The 20,028-nt window shown below is 53.1% G+C and overlaps 1 protein-coding gene across 12 annotated transcripts in view; it reads right to left on the bottom strand.

Annotated features, from left to right (window-relative positions):
* Positions 1 to 11,343: 11,343 nt before the first annotated feature.
* The window catches only part of CCDC33 (coiled-coil domain containing 33), a 262,781-nt gene continuing 254,096 nt past the window's right edge, over positions 11,344 to 20,028 (bottom strand). For 6 of the 12 annotated variants that reach the window (XM_044979956.1, XM_044979959.1, XM_044979958.1 and 3 more), the window contains 3 exons: positions 19,416 to 19,537; positions 16,522 to 16,608; positions 12,030 to 13,024 (listed from right to left, as the gene is read on the bottom strand). In XM_044979956.1, the coding sequence (XP_044835891.1) occupies positions 12,755 to 13,024; positions 16,522 to 16,608; positions 19,416 to 19,537 (479 nt within the window). In that variant the 3' untranslated portion in view covers positions 12,030 to 12,754. The other 6 variants (XM_044979964.1, XM_044979965.1, XM_044979966.1 and 3 more) reach the window with 4 other exon arrangements.

The following is a 20,028-nucleotide window of genomic DNA, read 5'->3' as shown; positions in this document are numbered from 1 at the left end:
CTTGCTCCCCCCCACAGGTGGCCCTGGGAAAAATAAACTTTCCGCATCTCGGCACAAACCCAGTTTTGAGAAAACTTCTTTACAAGATATCACTGGTTCTCAGAATCAGCTAGTGCTTAAAGGCACTAAAGCTCATTAAAAGGGTTGGACAAATATTTTCTGTCAAAAAGTTTTTTGGCTCGAAAACTAGGGGTTTTTAAAAAGCAGAAAAAAATCATGGACCATGTCTGCTTTCCTTCAAAATTTGTTGTGGTTTTTTTAATTGAAAAGCTGAAATTAGTCTGCCAAAACCTGAATATGGTTTGGGGTTTCAGAAGTGTGTGGCCAAATATTTGCTGTTTGCTGTGTTTGATTGTTTAAAGAAACAATAAAAAAATTCTGCTTAAAAAAAATCCAAAACTTTTGAACCACCTCAGCTTGTGACCAAATGCCTGAGCCCATCCAGTCAGAGATTTTTCCAGATTTCTGATACTCTGCTGGCTTCCTTGACTCATATTTGTCTCCATAACTTTGGGTTCATTTAGGTTAGAACATAAGAACAGCCATACTGGGTCAAACCAAAGGTCCATCCAGCCCAGTATCCTGTCTACCGACAATGGACAATGCCAAGTGCCCCAGAGGGAGTGAACCTAACAGGTAATGATCAAGTGATCTCTCCCCTGCCATCCATCTCCACCGTCTGACAAACAGAGGCTAGGGTAACCATTCATTACCCATCTTGGCTAATAGCCATTAATGGACTTAACCCCCATGCATTTATCTGTTTCCTAGAGACTGGCTCCATGGGGTCCCTCACAAACTGGAGATGGTTACTGTGGGTTTGTCTTTAGTAGAGCTTATGTACATACTCCACGAACTGAGCATTTGAGCTTGTTCCAGAATCTGGGCTGAGCCTATGTTGTGAAAACTGAAATGCTCAAAATAGCACATGCATGTGAATGGACACAGGGTGCTAAAATTAAATTAACCCAGGGATTCTCAAACTGGGGGTCAGGACCCCTCAGGGAGGTCACAAGGTTATTACTGGGGGTCGTGAGCTGTCAGCCTCCACCTCAAACCCTGCTTTGCCTCCAGCATTTATAATAGTGTTAAATATATAAAAAAGTGTTTTCAATTTATAAGGGGGGGGGGTCACACTCAGAGGTTTGCTATGTGAAAGGGATCACCAGGACAAAAGTTTGAGAACCACTGAATTAACCCCTCTGAAGCCTCAGGGAATGCGGGTGAGGGGGGTCTCCCTTGGTAGGGTTGGGAAGGAGGTAGGTGGTGTAGGATATTGCTCTTCTTATGTGATCCCTCCCCCAGTGGCTAATTTTAAATGAAGCTACCGTCCCCTGACATGAATCTCCCTATGGCACTGAAATTAACTATAGACTATAATTTGGTATTTGAGAAGTGAAAGGGATGGTAGCCCTAATGGAAAAGCTAACAGCTTGGCTCTTCTGCAAGCCTCAAACTGCTGAATGAGCTTTAGGGTAGGGAAGCCTGTGCCTCCCAAACAGCCTGGCCCTGCCCCCTATCTGACCCCCATCCACTTCCTGCCCCCCAACTGCCTGCCCCCCTCAGAATCCTCAACCCCTCCTGCTTCTTGCCCCCTCACTGTCCCCCAGAGACCCACCACCACCACCACCCAGGGACCCCACCCCTGCTCCCTGTCTCCTGACTGCCCCGACCCCTATCCACCCCCGTGCTGAGTCTTCACCCATGATCCAACCCACCCATTGCCTGTCCCCTGACCGCCCCCACAACCGCTGCCCCTCCCTGTCCCCGGGATTCCCTGCCCCTTATCCAACCCTCTCCGGCCCCAGCCTCTTACCCCAGGCTCCCCCCTCACCTGGAGCCTCAGCGCGTCGTATCCAGGAGTGTCCCTGAACAGCGGTGCAGCATGGCTCCAGCAGGGCCTGAGCTTCTCCCCACTCAGAGCCGCGTGGTAAGAGGGTGGGGCTGCGAGCTCCAGCGGGGCCTGAGCTCCCAGTCCCGCCCCCCCTTACCACATGGCTCTGAGCGGGGCGGAGCTCAGGCCCTGCCAGAGCCACGCTGCAGCTGTTCAGGGACGCTCCTGGATGCGCTGAGGCTCCGGGAGAGGGGTGGAGGCGGGGTCGGGCCGGGGTGGGAGCCTCACCCGTTCTCTTGGGGGCCCCTGCGGAGCCCGGGGCCTGGGGCAAATTGCCCCACTTGCCCCGCCCCTGGTGGCCCTGCCTCTCACACTTTGATGCCATGACAAACTCTGGCAGTTACTGCACTTACACAGGCATCCACAAGCAGGGACACACCCAGCTGAGTTACATGAATGCTTCCCCCAGCCACTCATGAACTAATAGAGAGGCTCCAGCCAATTCCCCCCAGCTTCCCAGCCTTACACCCCAGAGCTGTACCATCTTGCCCTGGATAGAAGCCTGACCAGTGTAAATTTATTACCTGATCCACCCCTCCCTCAATGCGGAGAGGATATAGCACAAGCCTTTGTAACTGAGTTGAGATTGCCTAAGCACTTCAAGCAAACTACTCTGTTTTAAGTATAGTGTAAAACAGATTTATTAGCTACAGAAAGACAGCTTTTAAGTGGTAGGCATAAAGAGCAGAGAAAGTTATCAAAGAAAATAAAAGATTAAATGCACAATCTAAATCTTAACCCTTATTACACCAGGCAGTATTTAGATCAGTGATTTTCTCACCCTACTGGATGTTACACAGGCTTCTCATTAAGTCTGGACCAGTCTCCTCAGATGACCGTCATCTTCTTGGTGTGCCTGTTGCTTCCAGTGTAGGTGGGGGAGGAGAAAGGCCAAGATATGCTGCTACTGTTCCTTATTTTATACCCTCAATCCATGTGTGTTGAAGATACTTGCCCAGACATGTCCTGGTGAGCTTTGCTAAGTCACAGTGATCAAGTAAACCCCCATTGTGTGGACTGGGCAACTGTCATTGAATTGTAAGTCTCTTGAGTACAACACCCCTGCTGATTAATGGTCATGGAGCACCATCCTGGCCAGGGGTCCTTTGTATGTCACTAGCAAACTTACAGCATATTTCGGTAACAACCATACAGCAAAAATCTAATACTAATGCTATACATATTTGGATAGAATGGGTTTTAGCAGAGCATGACTTTTCATATATCTTACATGGCATGCTTTGTATGAAATATCACAATTACATGACAGTGATGAATATGGGGGTTACAGGGTGCTATTTTCAGGTTATAGTGTTTCACAGTGGGGTGGGAGCTCCAGGGACCTAACATAGGCTTTATCTGTCACTGCCTTCAGTGCACAGAGCGCCCCCGGCACTGTTAGGTCCAGACCACCTTGTCTGGCTTGCCCAAATTACCAAGCTTCATAATGGGAGCTAAAGTGGTTTACAAAGCTTGAGTAGTACCGTGCCATCCCATTAGAGATGTGGGCTTGTTTCTTGATTTGAGGAATGGGCCAATCTCTGGTTACCTTGACTGGCTCTGGCTTTAGGCAGCTGCTTCCCACCTTGTGGCCCAGGTATGACACATCTGCCATCTTCATCTTACCCTTTCTGGCCTCTACCATCCGTCCTGCATCCTGGAGGCGTCCCAGGCTCCTCTTCCCTGGGACACTTGGTTCTCCCAGGTTGGGATGAAGACACAGATATTATGAATGTACGACAGGCACAGTCCGCCACCCCCCTCAGTAACTGATCCCCCAGGCACTGGGAGGTGGCAGGCACCCACTTGAGGCCAAAAGGTAGGACCAGGACCTCAGAGCCCTATAGGCCTGACGGGAGCAGATTTCAACCTGGCAACTGGGTCCGAAGGCACTTGCCAGTAGCCCCTGGTGAGATTTGCAGTAGTGAGGTAAAGCCCCCTCCACACACACACCTTGTCTAGTATTTTTTTTAGTCCTAGGCATGGGGCAAGCATTGAACACAGTGATGGCATTGAGCTTCCAATAGTGCACACTGGGTCTGATCAACCCGTCTTACTGGGGCTGGAGAAGGCTGGATCACCCCCAATGCCAGCATGTCACTAACCTCTCTTTCCGAATTCTGGGATGTTTTCCCGGTGCCTGTGAATGGGGAACACCTCCCGTTCCCCCCATGGACAGCTAAATTAGTGAGCCCAGGCCAGGTGGCGCCCGGCTCTGCAGGTGGGCAGGGGTTAGCTGGTCAGAGAGGGGAAGTTATTCCAGCAGGAGGTTGGCTCCTGGCTTAGAAGAGGGATTCACTTTCCCCTTTTCCTTTCCCTATCCACACACACGGCCGCACCAACAGTCTCCCTGTCAAAGTTCAGCTTCTTTATGTTGACATGGTACAATTGCCCAATTGGGCAGCTCCAGCACATGACTCAGCTGGTTGTTGGTTTCACAGGGCTCTTCCCAGGTACCATTTGCACTGAGCTGAGACCCCTCTTCTGGACCCCAATCAGGCACATTGTTGTACCAGCCCTTTTGCAGTTCCTGGGCCCTGGCTAGGTTCTTCCTGACCAAACCCATGAGCTCAGTGAGCTTTCCCCAGAAAGATAGTTCAGAATCCACTACCAATTCCCCATTTGTTTCTCATCAAGTCCAGGGGTCCCCTCCTTCTCTTACATATGCCAACTAAAAAGGGTGGACCCCTGTGAACTTCCGGGACAGTAAACGTTCTGCAGCAGCTCTCGCCGGCTGCACTGATGTTTAGAAGAAGGGACATCCCACCATTGGTATGTCTGTGGGACCACCAAATCTCCCATGTTCACTTTTCCCTCAGGGAGCCCTTTTTTACTATTGGGTCACTTTTCTCACCTGGATCCTTCCCTAGGATCTTGCAACACCGTGGCCCACAAGCCCCCACCCCATTTTTTCAGGGAGGGATTCTGCTGCAGTTAATTCTAGTATTCAGCTGCTATGTTTAGGGCCCAGCCCTCATTACTGTGCCTTAGTTTTACCACCTCAGGACAAGGCCTTGGTCTCAGCCCTGTTAATCCCTGTCCCTGGCAATTCACTTCCCCCCATTGGAGGTTCCACACACCCCTGCTGGGTGGATTTCTGGTGCCAGGACACAGGCAAGGACTGGGGTGCTGTCTGGCCAGTTTTTCAGTCCATCTCCCATCAGTGTTTCTGCAGGTAGCTGATCATGCACCCCAATCTCTTTAGGGCCCCCATTAAGATGTATCCTCGCTACAGGACTTTAACTGGGGGTCCAACCACCCCTAGCATCTGTGTCCCAGTGAGGGTAGGGAGTGAGCCCCCTGCTTTGTTGCCGCATTAGAACCAGTGTGAGTCACCTCTCCCCTGTGCAGGGGGCTGGCTACAGACAGGCAGGTAATGGGAGCTTTGCAGTTCTTCCCTTGTGCTACTAGCCAGGGAGGAAGGTATCCCCCTCCCTGCCACCAGGCCATTTATGGGCCATTCACATGCTCACTGGCTCCTGCCCTCTCCATCTTCCGATCTCTGGGTTCAGCTCTTTGGCTGTTACTGGTGCAGGGTCCAGATACTGTCTTAAGGAGACACAGTCACTTCCCAAGAGTACATCAAGACTGATGTGCTGAAGGACCCCAGGAGGTGAATGGGAGCCTTCCCCCAAGTTACATGGCCCCTCAGCAGCTGGTGAGGTTGCACCACACCCATAAGAGTCTTGGTCCCTGAATCTTTTTACCCCATGAATGTTTTCCCACTGACCCCCATCTGTTGCTCCCCCTGGGGATCAGAGGGGCCTGAGCCCAGGAGTCACAAGCAGACATATCTGCTGGGCTTGGAGTGGAAGCCCGTGTGCCTTCCCCCTCCCCTGCCCAGCTCTGCCCCAGGAGCTGTCTGGGTGACTGCTTCCCAGCTCTCTCTCTCAGTCTGCATTACCAGGTTGTCTCCCCTTCGCCTGTTAACCCTTCGAGGATTCTTTTGGGTGAAAATTTCTTCTCACAGGCAATGAGGTCGGCATCAATATACCTCCCCCATTATACCAGGGCACACTTTGGAATCTAGGCTTCCTGCCAAATTGGCATCTTGGGGTCTTTCCCCACTTACCCCACAGGAGGTGCTCTTGGCCAACTCCAGTTCATGTTTTCACTGCTCCAAGCAGTCAGTTAGCCTCTACTCCTCCGGCTCCAGCTCCTTCGCTCTCAGCTCCAGTTTTCATCTCTTCATATCCACTGTGGTTGGAAAGCCCTCCTCCTGGTTGGGGAACGGGGTATGGTGGACCCCCTGCCACTACCCCAACTGCCCCCTGCTACTCCCAGGCTCTCCAGGCATCCCAGAATCCTGCTGGGATCTGGAACTTGCTCCTCACTGGTCATTCTCTACCAGCCAGGCAATCTGCAGCTCCTGGGTGAGCCTCCCAATGCTCAGCCCTTGCTCCCTGAACAGACAGGCAAGGTCCCTTTTAGGGAGCTGGTTCTAGGTCCTTTCCTTGCTGGTTCCTTCAATTCCCTTGTTTTATCACTGGCAGGCAACCATCTACAGGGTGCATCCACCAACAATCCTGTCATAAACAGATAGTTAAGGATTAATGTCTCTTTTACCTGTAAAGGGTTAAGAAGCTCAGTAAACCTGGCTGACACCTGACCAGAGGACCAATAGGGGGACAAGATACTTTCAAATCTGGGTGGAGGGAAGTCTTTTGTTTGTGCTCTTTGTTTTGGGGGTTGTTCGCTCTCGGGACTAAGAGGGACGGGACATCCATCCAGGCTCTCCAAATCTTTCTGAATCAGTCTCTCATGTTTCAAACTTGTAAGTAACTAGCCAGGCAAGGCATGTTAGTCTTATTTTTGTTTTCTCAACCTGTAAATGCTTCTTTTGCTGGAAGGATTTTTACCTCTGTTTGCTGTACTTTGAACCTGAGGCTAGAGGGGGTTTCCTCTGGGCTATATGAATCTAAGTACCCTGTAAAGCATTTTCCATCTTGATTTTACAGAGATAATTTTTACCTTTTCTTCCTTTAATTAAAAGCTTTCTTTTTTAAGAACCTGATTGATTTTTCCTTGTTTTAAGATCCAAGGGGATTGGGTCTGAACTCACCAGGGATTGGTGAGGGGGGCTGGTTAATTTCTCCTTGTTTTAAGATCCAAGGGGTTTGGATCTGTGTTCCCCAGGGAAGGTTTTGGGGGGACAGAAAGTGTGCCAGACACTGATTTCTGGCTGGTGGCAGCCTTACCAGATCTAAGCTAGTAATTAAGCTTAGAAGTGTTCATGCAGGTCCCCACATTTGTACTCTAAAGTTCAAAGTGGGGAAAGAAACCTTGACAAATCCTCTGCTATCAAGTTGTCAGGGACTCACAGGACTTATGCTTTCTCCCAGCTCCATATGGTCCCCGGGAGGAACCCCCTTCATTGCAACAGCTCTTCTCGGGAGTCCACTCTCTCTCGGGGGATAAGCCGTAGGCTCCTCCACCTCTCTGAGCCTTCAGCATGCCTGTCTCTCGCATGCGGCACATAGGGAAATGGAGGTGAACACACACAATTCATGTAAAACACTACAAAAATCCCCAACTTCATCACACCAGGCTAGTTTGATCCAGCTAGCATGCTAAAAACAGCAGTGTAGCCATGGCTTCCTGGGCAATGACTTCAACTAACCCCCGTATACATACCTAGGATTTCAGATGGACTGAAGCTATTGGGGCAGCTATTGTGTTGCACTGCCCAGGCATCCAAGGCTGTGATGCTATTTTCTGCATGCCAGTTTGATCAGAATCAGCATGATATGGCTATCCAACCTGAAAATTACACCTCCAGATCCAGTGCAGATGTAACTTGGGAAGTTCAAAGCACTTTACAACCATGCATGAATTTAGCTTCACATCCCCTCCTAGGGTAACCAGATAGCAACTGTAAAGAAACAAAACAGGGAGTGGGGGGTGGGGGGGAAATAGGTGCCTATATAAGAAAAAGTCCCTTTAAAAATGGGACATCTGGTCACCCTATCCCCTCCTGTTAGGTAGGTCAGTCATGTTAGCCCCATTCTACAGATTGGGAACTGAGGCACAGAGAGGCATCACTTTCCCACAGTCACACGCAGAGGTGGGATTAGAAATGAGCGCATGCTCACCAGGATTTGCAAGTCTCAGGTTAGTGACATCCAAACACAGGCTATTTTCTGGTTTCTGATGGACACCACCCAGACTCTGAGTCAAGCAGAGACCAGGCAAAATGTGGTAATTTTGGATGAGCTTTGCTTTGTCGTTCCTTGGGATTTCTGAATCCAAAACTCTGAGAAATGCAAGACATGCTGACTCTGTAAGAAATGACACCCACAAAAATGGTACCTTACCACAAAATTGCTGATTTCCCCATTACTCTCACAGCAATCGCGACAACTGTAACATGAGGCCAGCACTAAGAAGATGTTAATAATTTGACTCTAAGCACCTTCCAAATTCCCAGTAATGGCATTAGATTCTGCTATCTTACATTTCCTCTTACAGTTACAATTGGAAGATGGTGTGCCTCACTGCCAGGCCTAAACTTAAGCCTGAAGCTACTGTGTGTGGTATTGCTGTGTATTGTTAAGGAGCAGCCGACATCTACTTCAGAGGTGACTGCATTTTGGAGATGGGAGCAGGAGTCAAATTTTGATCTCAGTTACACTTCTGGAGTTCCCCCTAACTTCAATGGAATTGTACCTGTTTGCACCACCATTGCAAGTGACTCTTACCTTGTATTTGCACTCCTAGGTTGTTTATGTCTTCAAGGGCAGGTGCTATCATTGTGTTAGCTTTATGGAAGCTTCACTATAATGCCTGCTCCAAAGACCCACCAGTGACAATACAGTGTAGTACAAATTTGTACCAAGGTGTGAAAGCAGCACTGTGATGCTGGCAAGAACCACTGGACCTGTCAGTGAAAATACCACTAGATTGGTACCATTGTGTTAAAAATTGTGAACCTCTGCTTTCTGCTTTCCATTTATTGGGATCACATTGTCATTGCTGGTGATTTTTTTTCCAGTGACAACTCCAGTAATGGACTCAAGGAAGATATTTAAGAAATTAGCATGTGAACACAACAATATCTGGTGAAGTTTGGCTGGATGATGATATTCCAAGAACCACTCAAGGGCAAACAATACATGTTTTAAGAAAAGATGGGAACCAGAAAGTCCATTTCTCTTCTGTCCATTGTATTACAGGAGGAGGGTGGGGAAGGTGCAGCTACTGGAAGGCACTGGAATTGCACTCAGGAGAGATCCGTGGGATGTCTGTGCAGTTGGAGAATAGTTAGAGAAGGACCTGGGTTGTGTGGTTGAGATGCTGGAATGTTGAGGGCTCCCAGTCCTCATAGGAAGTACCTGTTGGCATGCCCAATTCACATGTGCGATGCCCTGATTTCACATGCAAAAGAGGCACCTGGCCACGCGAGTGTCCTGCTCCTCATCATGTCCCCAGGCAGCAGATCTGTCTGGAGGTTCCAGGATATGTATTCCAAAGCTGCTTTTCTGGCTGGTGATGTGGCTAACCTCTGTGTCATGCTCTGCCTTGGCTATGTGCTCCTGCTCTGCCCCGTGCACCTGGCAGAACTCTGGGGGCCCTGTTCATTTGTTTAGTTTTAAAGTCCCCCACCTCCTTTCCTCCCTCCAGGCTACAGCTGATATTCTCCACCCCCCCCCAACAGGCTGGGCTTACATCAAAGGGGTGGCAAGGGGAAGGGCTACTGAAGAAGGGGAAAACAAGACCAGATGTCCTTGAAGACCAGATGTTCTCATTTGAAATTGCCACCCCTTAAAGCAACAAGGCAGACAGCACCCCTTTGCTGCCATGGCCACTTCCCATTGACGTGCTGCTGTTCCATTGGTTCTGCAAATCAACACCCCTTGTACTGGGGGCAGCACCTGAGGGGCCTTTTCCGTATCAGGTACACTCAGCAAGTCGGCCCCAGTGGGGAGTATGGCTCAGGCAGTACCTGATAATCTGCATGCTGTGCTCAGAGCTGGTATGGGTGCAGCCCCGGCTGTCACCTGTCTACTAAACTTGCCACACCCAAAGGATAGTTAGGTATGGAGGCTGCCCTCTTGGCCAACACTGGGGACTGACGCAGGGACCGAGCAGCCAACAGTCCAAGTTTCTACAGTGCAAGTTAAGAGCTGGCCCAGTCCCATTCCCTCTGCAGATCAGGATGCATAGCACACACCGACTGGGGGCTAACACCTGCTGCCAGGGGAACGGTGCTAGTGACAAGAATAAGTAGCTTCTGCCACTGCACGAGTGACCCTGGCTGCAAGGATCTGGAGCCCAGTGGCTTCACACGAGTCCTTGCAAACATGAGGAATAGCAGCCAGGGCAAAGGGTCATGTGCTGCTGCTGCTCCCATCACTCATACTAGCTGGGCACCTCGCTTTGAGGGGCTTAGTCTAGCCTGGTGGGCCATTCCAGGGGTCAGAATCATCTCTGGTGAAACTCTGCTGAAGTCAATGAGGTTACCCCAGGGATGAATTTGGCCCATGATGTTTTGCTGCTCTACTCAGGACTCCCTAGGGGGCATAGGCTGCATAGGCCAACAAAGCGTCAATGCACTGTGTGTGCAGTGGCCCATTTCTCCACCTCTAAGACTGCCACTTGCTCTACTGCAGAATGCCCTTGGCTTGGTTACACGTTCAGATTTCCTCCTGGTCTGTGGACTGACCGTGGGCGCCTGAGCTCAGTCTTCAAGGGATGTGCAGGCTGGTGCTTTCTCACAGTCCCAGTTTGGGTTTGGCATCACCACCCCAACTAAACTGTGCCTAGCTCCATGTGGAATGTCCCACACATAAAAGGAAGTGGATCACAGGTAAAGGGAATGTCAACCTCCACGAACATTACACGCTTGGAGCGTGAAACTGATCCAGACTGGTCCTTTAGGCATGGCTGATGTGCTATACAGCGGGCAGCGTTCCAAAGAGATTAAGGCCACCTCTGCTTGGCATGAATTCAGTCCATGTCACACCCTTCTCCCCCCCCACCCCAGCAATGCAGTGTTCCAAGACACTACTGCCTCATGGGAGAAGGCGGGGAAGGGAAGATACAATAAGCTCAACACCAGCTGTCATCTAACTGTGCTTGGAACACTGCAGAAGTGATCATACAAGGGACCAGCAAAAAATCAGCTGCTGAAAACATGCTGAAAGTCAAGCTAAACTGCCTTGGAACCCTCGGGGAGAGATATGTACAGATGGTCGTTAAGATGGGGAGGAGATAGGATTGGGTGGGTGGGGGTGACCTATTGGGGCAGGGACTTATATGCTAGTGTCCCGGACCAGATTCAAAGTCCCCAAACCCCAGTGCCCTGTGATAGCACAGTCAGAGCTTCTCCAAGCTTTGATCTGGGCTTCACAGACTGGATCCTATCACTTGGCCAAGCATATCCCTGAGCTCTGACTGGTATAGGTATTTCCCACGGCCATCCAGTCTGCAGTAACAGCACTTGGGGGTTGAGCATCAAGCATTTAATAAAGATCTCCAGTAGACCCCCTAGGAGAGCTCTGTTTCGGGGGGAGGAGGAGAGACGAGATAGAACATTCACAGTCTTTCCCCAACACTGCCAATAAGTCCATCTTGCAGAAGGTGCTAGGGCAGAGGATCAAGCGTTTGGTGCCTCTTGATATGTGTTGTGGGGTCTGGTGAAGTTTTCTGTGTGGGAGAAGATCATGAACATCAGGGGATATTCCTGGAATCTTAATCCACCTGTCTCCCACTTCCTTTCAGCCCTTACTCTGTGCTGGCAGAGTCCTATTTGTCCAGTGCCCCAATCTCGTGGGTCCCAGTGTGTGCTCTGTGGGCTAGCCCTGACGCTACCAGGTTCTGTGACTGGTGCTCTACTGCTCCCTCCTCCCAAAGCTTTAACAAGGAGATTCTGGGCTGGACCCTGTATGCTGTTCAGTAATATGCTATGCTGAAATCCCCACGTCTGTGGTCCAGAGCAGGCCGTGGTGGATGACTGTCCACCCAGCTGAACGGGCAGGGGCAGGTTATACTCAGTCTTACCCCAATCAACAAATGCAGCCACCCTACAAGACTGGGAAGTCACAAGTCTGACAACAGCCCCCCTGTGATATGGGGAGAAGTCAAAGAGCTTAGGTGAAGTGGGCCCTGGCCAACCAGGAGTGATGGAGCCTGAGAGAGAGAGAGAGAGAGAGAGTGTGTGTGTGTGTAGGCTAAAAGAGACTGCTGCAGTCCAGAGAGCACATGGGCGGGTCAGATAATGGAGAGTAGCTCTGTCCCAACCCTACACACTACAGGGACACAGGTGACTCAGAAATTTGTTGTGACCAGCTGTTCAGGCACCAAAATTTAGACCAATGAGCTGCCTCTGTGGTGCAGATGGGTGGAGTCAACCCAACAGTCCTTCCCCCAGCAGCGGACTGGCTGGCTATGAGGATCCACTCTCTTTCCTGCTCGTCTTCCACCTTGGCTTGCTCTGCCTGGTTCTCCTCTTCCCCCCTCCCCTTCTGGGAGTGTGTGGAAGGGGTGTGATACTGAGCTAGTGTAACCCACACACCTCCTGGGTGTGGTGTTCTGTCCCATCTAGTGGCATTGAGAACACTTAGAGGGAGATATAAAATGAATCTGCTCTACAGCCTTCACTAAGAGCCAGCTGGCTTTTAGCTCATGTGGTAGAGGCTCATACACTAAGCTCTAGAGGTCTCTGGTTCAATCCCACGGGCCAACGACCGGGGTCTGTTGACAGTATATTAGCAGAAACCAAAGAGACTTTCAGCCTGGATATGCTTGTGGGGAGGGGAGGTTCCTTGAGCAACTTCTGTGCCCTAGACAGAGTGCTGAGCCCTTACATGGTCCCCTGTCCCGGCCATCAATCTTTGGCTAAGGAAAACTAGATGGACATTTTTAGAGACCAGTAACGTGGCTCTTACACCAACCAGATGGACAGTGGCCATGGCAGGACGGTGAGCAGCTGAATAGCTGAGTATGGGACGAATCGGACTGTAGCTGGAAGAGCCCAGCTTGTGGGTTGGCCGGCACAGCAGGCATGTCACTGACCAATGAGAAATCATGCAGGATGGTGCTGGGCGACCGCCCAAAGCCGTGCTCTTGCTCCAGGAGCCGGGTGCTGAGGTCCTGCTTCTCCCGCCCCCATTTCCTCGCAGACTCCTCCAGCTGCGAGGGAGAGAACAGATACTCAGTTCACTATGGCAGTGTTGCCCTGCCTGCCCTCTCGCCCTGGGTTTGCTCTTGCACTGCACCACCACTCTGCTCACTGACACATGGGAAACTGACTAGTGCAGCTCAGATTGCTCACCTGTGGGCTCCCCATCCAAGCCACACATTCCCCAGCTGGTGGCCTCCCATAACCTATACCCTGACATACACAGCAAAGTGCTGCTGGAATTAGGAGTAGATTGGAGAATATGAAACATGGCACCTGGGTCTTTGAGGCCACACCCAGGGGGTTCCTGTGAGGCCCATTCCTCCTCGTTAGTGCTGATTTGGGGACCTGCTAGATCCATGGCTGCAGCCTCCCTCAGGGGCTTATTTGTGGGAAAGCCTGTGAAAATGCTCAATGCCAGGGAGGCTGTGGGGAAAGGGAGCTTTTGGGTACATCTGCTTTAAGGCCTTCTGAGCTCTCCATGGGCTGGGCCTAGGTTATCTCAGAAATGGATGCCTCTCTGTCCATGTTATGCTCCTGAGCGATGATGAGACTCAAGGAGAAAACTGGGATGAGATTGATCTTTTCAGTGGCCAGTGCTTCACTGTGGAACTCTTGTCCACAAGAGTTACAACTGACCAGCAACTGATCGCCTTCCAGGCCAATCTCAAGAGTCAGATCTTCACCAGCCAATAAACTATAACAAGTCCTACCCTCCTCTGGGAAAGGAGCAGAGATGAGACAATGCTTTGTCTGCATCTAGCCCCTAATCCACCTGTGATCATGTATATAGAAACCTCGAAGGAAACACCAGTTTCTGGGGGCACACCAAGGGGTGAGTCAGTGCTCAGGGTTGTCAGAGTTCATTCTCATTCATGCCACAGGGCCATGCAATGGGTGGAGATTGGTATGGGCTGTGTGTCCTAGGGGGATGACCTGTGAGAAACAGGGCCGGCTCTAGGTTTTTTGCCGCCCCAAGCAAAAAATTTTTTGGCTGCCCCCCCCTCGCCCCCAGACATGAGCCCCCCCCGCCCACCAGTGCCCCCCACTCACACCCCCTGCTGCCCCAGCATTGGGCTCCCCCCCAAATGTGGGATCCGCTACCAGCACACTGCAGCCGAGCCCTGGCCCAGCTGCGACTCTGTCCCCTTGTGGGTGGAGCTGCTGGGCAGCACGGAGCGGGAGTACTTCCAGGTGGCGGCACAGCTACGGGGTGGCGCAAAGAACACGGCCCCCTCCCTGGGCTTCGCAGCACTGCTGGTGGCCAAGGTGGATCAGTTCGTGCTCACCGCCCTCACCCTCGACATGCTGGCGGCCAAAGACCTGGAGAGCCCCCTGGACCTGCTGCTCTTCAGCCTCACGGTGCCCTGGCCCAGCCCTGGCAGGAGGGAAGGTGAGGATCTCCGGCTGCGGGGCTACCTGCTCAGCACCGATAAGCCCAGCTGGCCGCTCACCTCCTCACACACTCCAGGAGCCCCTCGCCGCCATCGCAGCCCGGGCTCGGCTCCAGGGGACCCCGTTTCCCTCCCTCCCCGGCTCCTCACACACACTGGGTAGGGCCGCCCAGAGGATTCAGGGCAAAGCAATTTTGGGGGCCCCTTCCATAAAAAAAAGTTGCAATACTATAGTAACATGTATTTGGAAATGTAAAAAATAACTAGTGAAAATTAATTTGTAATAATTTGAAAATACACCAAATACATTATTTAAAAACATTAAATGCTTTACTGGTCTGTATGCATTTGCAATTACAAAATGGGCTGTGCTGGGTGATGGTGATGGTTGGTGCCAATGGGCTGTCACTGCCTGGAGGTGGTGCTGCTGTTGCCCAGGGCTGGGTGGGGAGCTGGGCTCTGGGGGGTGCCCGGCTCACAGGGGCTGGGCTCAGGACTGTGAGAAGATGGGGTCGGAGGTTGTCTGGCTCAGAGGGGCTCGCCTCAGAGCTGGGGGTCTGGGGTGGGGGGATGGGGTCGGAGGGTGCCCAGCTCAAAGGGGCTGGGCTTGGAGATGAGGGTCAGGGCTGTGGGGGATGGGATCGGGGGGTGCCCGGCTCAACGGGGCTGAGCTCGGAGCTGGGGGTCTGGGGTGAGGGAGATAGTGTCAGGGGGTGCCCACCTCAGAGCAGCTGGGCTCAGAGCTGGGGGTCAGGGCAGTGGGGGATGGTGTCGGGGGTGTCCAGATCAGAGGGGCTGGGCTCGGAGCTGGGGGTCAGGGCTGTGGGGGGAATGGGGTGAGGGGGGTGTCTGGATCAGAGGGGCTGGGCTCGGAGCTGGGGGTCAGGGCTGTGGGGGGAATGGGGTCAGGGGGGTGCCCAGCTCAGAGGGACTGGGCTCAGAGCTGGGGGTCAGGGCAGTGGGGGATGGGGTCGGGGGTGCCCAGCTCAGAGGGGCTGGGCTCAGAGCTGGGGGTCAGGGCTGTGGGGGGAATGGGGTCAGGGAGGAGTCCGGATCAGAAGGGCTGGGCTCAGAGCTGGGGGTCAGGGCTGTGGGGGGAATGGGGTCAGGGAGGAGTCCGGATCAGAAGGGCTGGGCTCGGAGCTGGGGGTCAGGGCTGTGGGGGGAATGGGGTCAGGGGGGTGTCCGGATCAGAGGGGCTGGGCTCGGAGCTGGGGGTCAGGGCTGTGGGGGGAATGGGGTCAGGGGGGTGTCCGGATCAGAGGGGCTGGGCTCGGAGCTGGGGGTCAGGGCTGTGGGGGGAATGGGGTGAGGGGGGTGTCTGGATCAGAGGGGCTGGGCTCGGAGCTGGGGGTCAGGGCTGTGAGGGGGATGGGGCCGGGGGGTGGCCAGGTCCTAGGGGCTGGGCTCGGAGCTGGGGGTCAGGGCTGTGAGGGGGATGGGGCCGGGGGGGTGCCCACCTCAGAGGGGCTGGGCTTGGAGCTGGGGGTCAGGGCTGGGCCTGGGGGGTAATGGGGTCAAGGGGTGCCTGACCCCCCCAATCCAACCCCCCTTCCCTGGCTCCTGACCGCCCCCCCCACAGAACCTGTGCCCCCTCCCTGCCCCCGGGATTCCTTGCCCCTTAGCCACCCCCCGCCCCGCCCCGCCCCGCCCCGCCCCGCCCCGCCCCGGCTGCTTACCCCCGGCTCACTGCGCAGCAGCCGCATGGCTCCGGAGGGGGCTGAGCTCTTCCCCACTCAGAGCTGCGTGGGGAGGGGGCGGGGCCGCAAGCTCCAGGCTCAGCTCAGCTGCCTCTGCTCGGCCCGGAGCTTGCAGCCCCGCCCCCTGACCACGCAGCTCTGAGCGGGGCAGAGCTCAGCCCCGCCCCCCCCAGCCAAGCTGCTGCCGGGCTGTTTAGGACCCGGGGAAGGAGCGGAGGAAGAGCGGCCCGTCTTCTGCAGCCAGGCGGGGCCGCGCTACCGGTAAGGGGCCTCCCCTCTCCCCCAAGCGGAGCCGGTAGCGCGGCCCTGCCCGGCTGCAGCCTTTTGCCGCCCCCTATATTTTGCCGCCCTAGGCAGCAGCTTGTTTTGCTGGTGCCTAGAGCCGCCCCTGGTGAGAAAGGGCATGACAATTACCTGGCTTTCCAGGACACGAATGCGACCTTGCGCCTTCTCCACCTTGGCCAGCAAAGACAGCTTCTCTGAGTTGGTGGAGAACATGTCCTGCAAACAGATAATGCAACTAGCAAGTGAGATTTAGGGTACGTCCATACTTATGGCCGGGTCGACGGGTAGCGTTCGACTTCTCGGAGTTTGAACTATCACGTCTAATCTAGACGCGATAGTTCAAACTCTGAACGCGCTCCCGTCGACTCCGGAACTCCACCACCGCGAACAATTTCAGCTACGCTATTCGCGTAGCTGAAGTCGCGTACCTTAGTTCGACCCCCCACCCTAGTGTAGACCAGGCCTTAGAGACTCTAGCCCTCCATCCCCTTCCCATCATGACACAGGCTGCCAGTGACCCCTTTTTCCCCACCATTCCATGGAATCCATATAATGGGAGTGCTGATGTGGGGTTGGGGTGGGGGCAGAAAAGCCAGTGAGAGAGGTGCTGGCAAGGCCTTGGATCTGTGGAGCTGTGGTGAAGGCAGCTTTTCAAATACAATATAATATTGCATTGCAGTAGTGGCTGGAGGCTCCAATCAGAGGTCAAGGCCCCATTGTGCCAGGTGCTGTACAAACCTGTCTGCAGAAACAGTCCCTGTCCCAAAGCATTTACAACCTGATTGTGACACTGCACCCCCATATTCTTCATAGTGATATTATGATATGATTATAACATAATTATGATGCAGTTTGTACAAGATAAGTCATGTGAGATGTCATTGGAAAAGTTATGATTGGCTGAATATGATTATCTTATTTGTATGCATATATCATTTTTGTATCTAAAGTTATGAATATTGACTATGTATCTGTATTTCAGATGTAGTTACACCTGGATAATGCCCACTAGACAAGATGCTTTCAGGCTAGATAGCTGGTTGGAAAGGGCCTACTCAGGGCAATGAGCCATTAGGGAGAACGATAGGCCTTAGGAGAAGCTTATCTCCCACCTGGTGAGCCTTCCTGAGAACTCCAGAGACAGCCTGAGAGTGATGGCTGCTATGATTCTACAAGGACATGTGACCAGGCCACATGAGGCTGGACTCCAGCTTGCGATTCCCCCGATTCCCCAGCATCAGGCCCCGCTCCTAAGAAGGCCCTGCGCCCGCGCCTTAGAGGGCCCCGCGCCTTAGGTGCCTTTTTAATTTTTTTTTACTCAGCCAGTGGCGGGGAGTGGGGGGGTCCGCTCCGGGTCTTTGGCAGCATTTCGGCGGCAGGGGGTCCTTCGGTGCTGTGGAAAACCCGGAGCGGACCACCTACCGCTGAAGTGCTGCTGAAGCCCCAGAACGCTGCCAGGTATTCGAATCGGGCCCCACTGTTCATAAAGCCGGCCCTGATGTCAGTATTTTCCCACAGATTGGTCTGGGAACCAAGCTTTGGAACAAAGGGTTCCCGCTATATGCAAAAGCTATATAAGGCCGGGAGTGACATCATCGGGGCGGGATTCTTCACTCCCCACACAAGAAAACTCCTGGAAACACCTGAGGAACAAAGACTGAACTGGAGGAAGTGCTGGACCCAGGCTAAAGGGATTTCTAGCCTGTGTATGAAGACCTGAGAAAGCCAAGTTGTAAAGCTAATGCAGATTGTGCCTTAAGAATCTGTAGCCTGCCTGTACCATCAATTAGGGTGAGAATCTGCTATTCATATCCAATCTATTCAGTATATTAAGCTTATTTTTCATTTTTGTTTATTTACTAGATGATCTGCCTTGATCTGTTTGCTATCCCTTATAATCACTTAAAATCTAGCTTTTGTACGTAATAAATTTGTTTTGTTTTAATCTAAACCTTTGACTGGAGTGCTTGGGGAAAATCTCTTCTTGGTTACCACAAGTGTGCATTGTCCTCCCCACATTGAGGGAGAGGAGGACCGGGTGTTAAACCCATACACTGGACAGATTTCACCAGGGCAGGACGGTTCAGCTCTGGGATTCCAGGCTGGGAAGCTGGTGGTTAGAGAGCCTGCGTGTAACTGCAGCTGGATGTGTCCCTACCTAAATTCTCTCTAAGCTGTGATGTCACTCCCCTGGCCCCAACCCAGCCCAGCCCCGGATCTACCAAAGCAGGGGAAGAGGTCCCCCTTCCCTGGCCCCAACCCAGCCCCAGCCTGGACCTGCCATGGCCGGGGGGAGAGGCAGGTCCAGCCCTGGAGCTGCCGTGGTGGGCAGAGGCAACCCTCCCCCTCAGCCTAGGTGCTGCTGCTGCAGGGAGAGAGAGCTGGGGGGAGTCCTCTCTCCCTGCTGTAGCCCAGGCAGTCTGAACCCAAAACCCCTCATCCCCGGACCCACCCCAGAGCCTGCACCCCCAGCCAGAGTCTTCATCCCCCTGTGCCCCAATCCTTTGCCCCTGCCCCGAGCCCTTCATTCCTGGCCCCACCCCAGAGTCCGCAAACCCAGCCGGAGCCCCACGGACCCCAACCCTCTGCCCCAGCCCTAAGCCCCCTCCCACACTCCGAACCTCTCAACTCCTGCCACATGAATTTTGTTATGTGCACCAATATGGAGGTGATGTGTCACACATCACCTCCATATTGGTGCATATAACAAAATAAATTCCGCACATGCGTGGGAGAAATTAGAGGGAACACTGGTCCGACTCCTAACATGTATGAATGCTGGTGAATGTGCAGGTTGGAGGGTTTTGCAGCTTCTCACGGCAGAACAGTGTGAGAGGGAGCTGAGACTGGTGGGTCAGGGGGCTCAGTGGTACCCCAGTTCCAAATGGCACCCTGGGGGAAAAGCGTCACACTGATAAGGCAACCAAACTGCCAGCCACAGTGTCTTGCACATGAAGTGAATCACTCCCACTGGCTAACAGGGGACCCTCCCTATGGTGTGGCCCCAAGCCGACCCATCTCACCGGCAAGGCTTGCTGCTGCAGAATGATGGGGGAAGAGCGGTAGTGGGCTCTGCTCAGCTCCTCCCGCAGTCTCATGTTCTCAGCTAACAGGGTGGAGTAGAACTCCTTGGAGAAGCTATCAGCTGGGGGAGAAGAGCAGAGAAGCTGCTCAGACCTCTGCTTGGCTCCATACCCTCCAGCACTTTCACTACCCACCCCCTTCCAGTGAGAGGCCAGGTCATTTCACCTCTCCTTTGCCCCTGCAAGCCTACTATAGTGGAATCAGAACCTGTCTGTGAAAGGGAGCACCCTGGGTACAGGAAGGAGCGGGGGGCTTTAGGCTTCCCTGACTGGGGGCTCTGCTTTTCCCTTCCATAGGGCCAGATGTCACGTGGAGTAGCAACTTACTCCACAAGTAGCCCCGTTGGTTGGTGCTGCCCAACATGAGTAAGGGAGGGGGCAGGGTATGGCCCTGAATGATAAGCCTCTCTGCTGGGTCCCTATCAGCTTCTCCCGCCTGCCTCCCATGTGGCCAGTTGAGCTGTAACTTGGGCCACTCCCTCCCCTCCTGCATCACTCAGGAACTACCTGGTTCTCAATAAATCAGGGCCCAGCCCAGCCCCCTGGCTCTCAC

Source organism: Mauremys mutica, chromosome 11 (genome assembly GCF_020497125.1).
Source record: "Mauremys mutica isolate MM-2020 ecotype Southern chromosome 11, ASM2049712v1, whole genome shotgun sequence".
Classification (NCBI taxonomy): Eukaryota; Metazoa; Chordata; order Testudines; family Geoemydidae; genus Mauremys; species Mauremys mutica.
The sequence above is the reverse complement of the archived record's forward strand: the minus strand, read 5'-3'. Positions and strand labels throughout refer to the sequence as shown.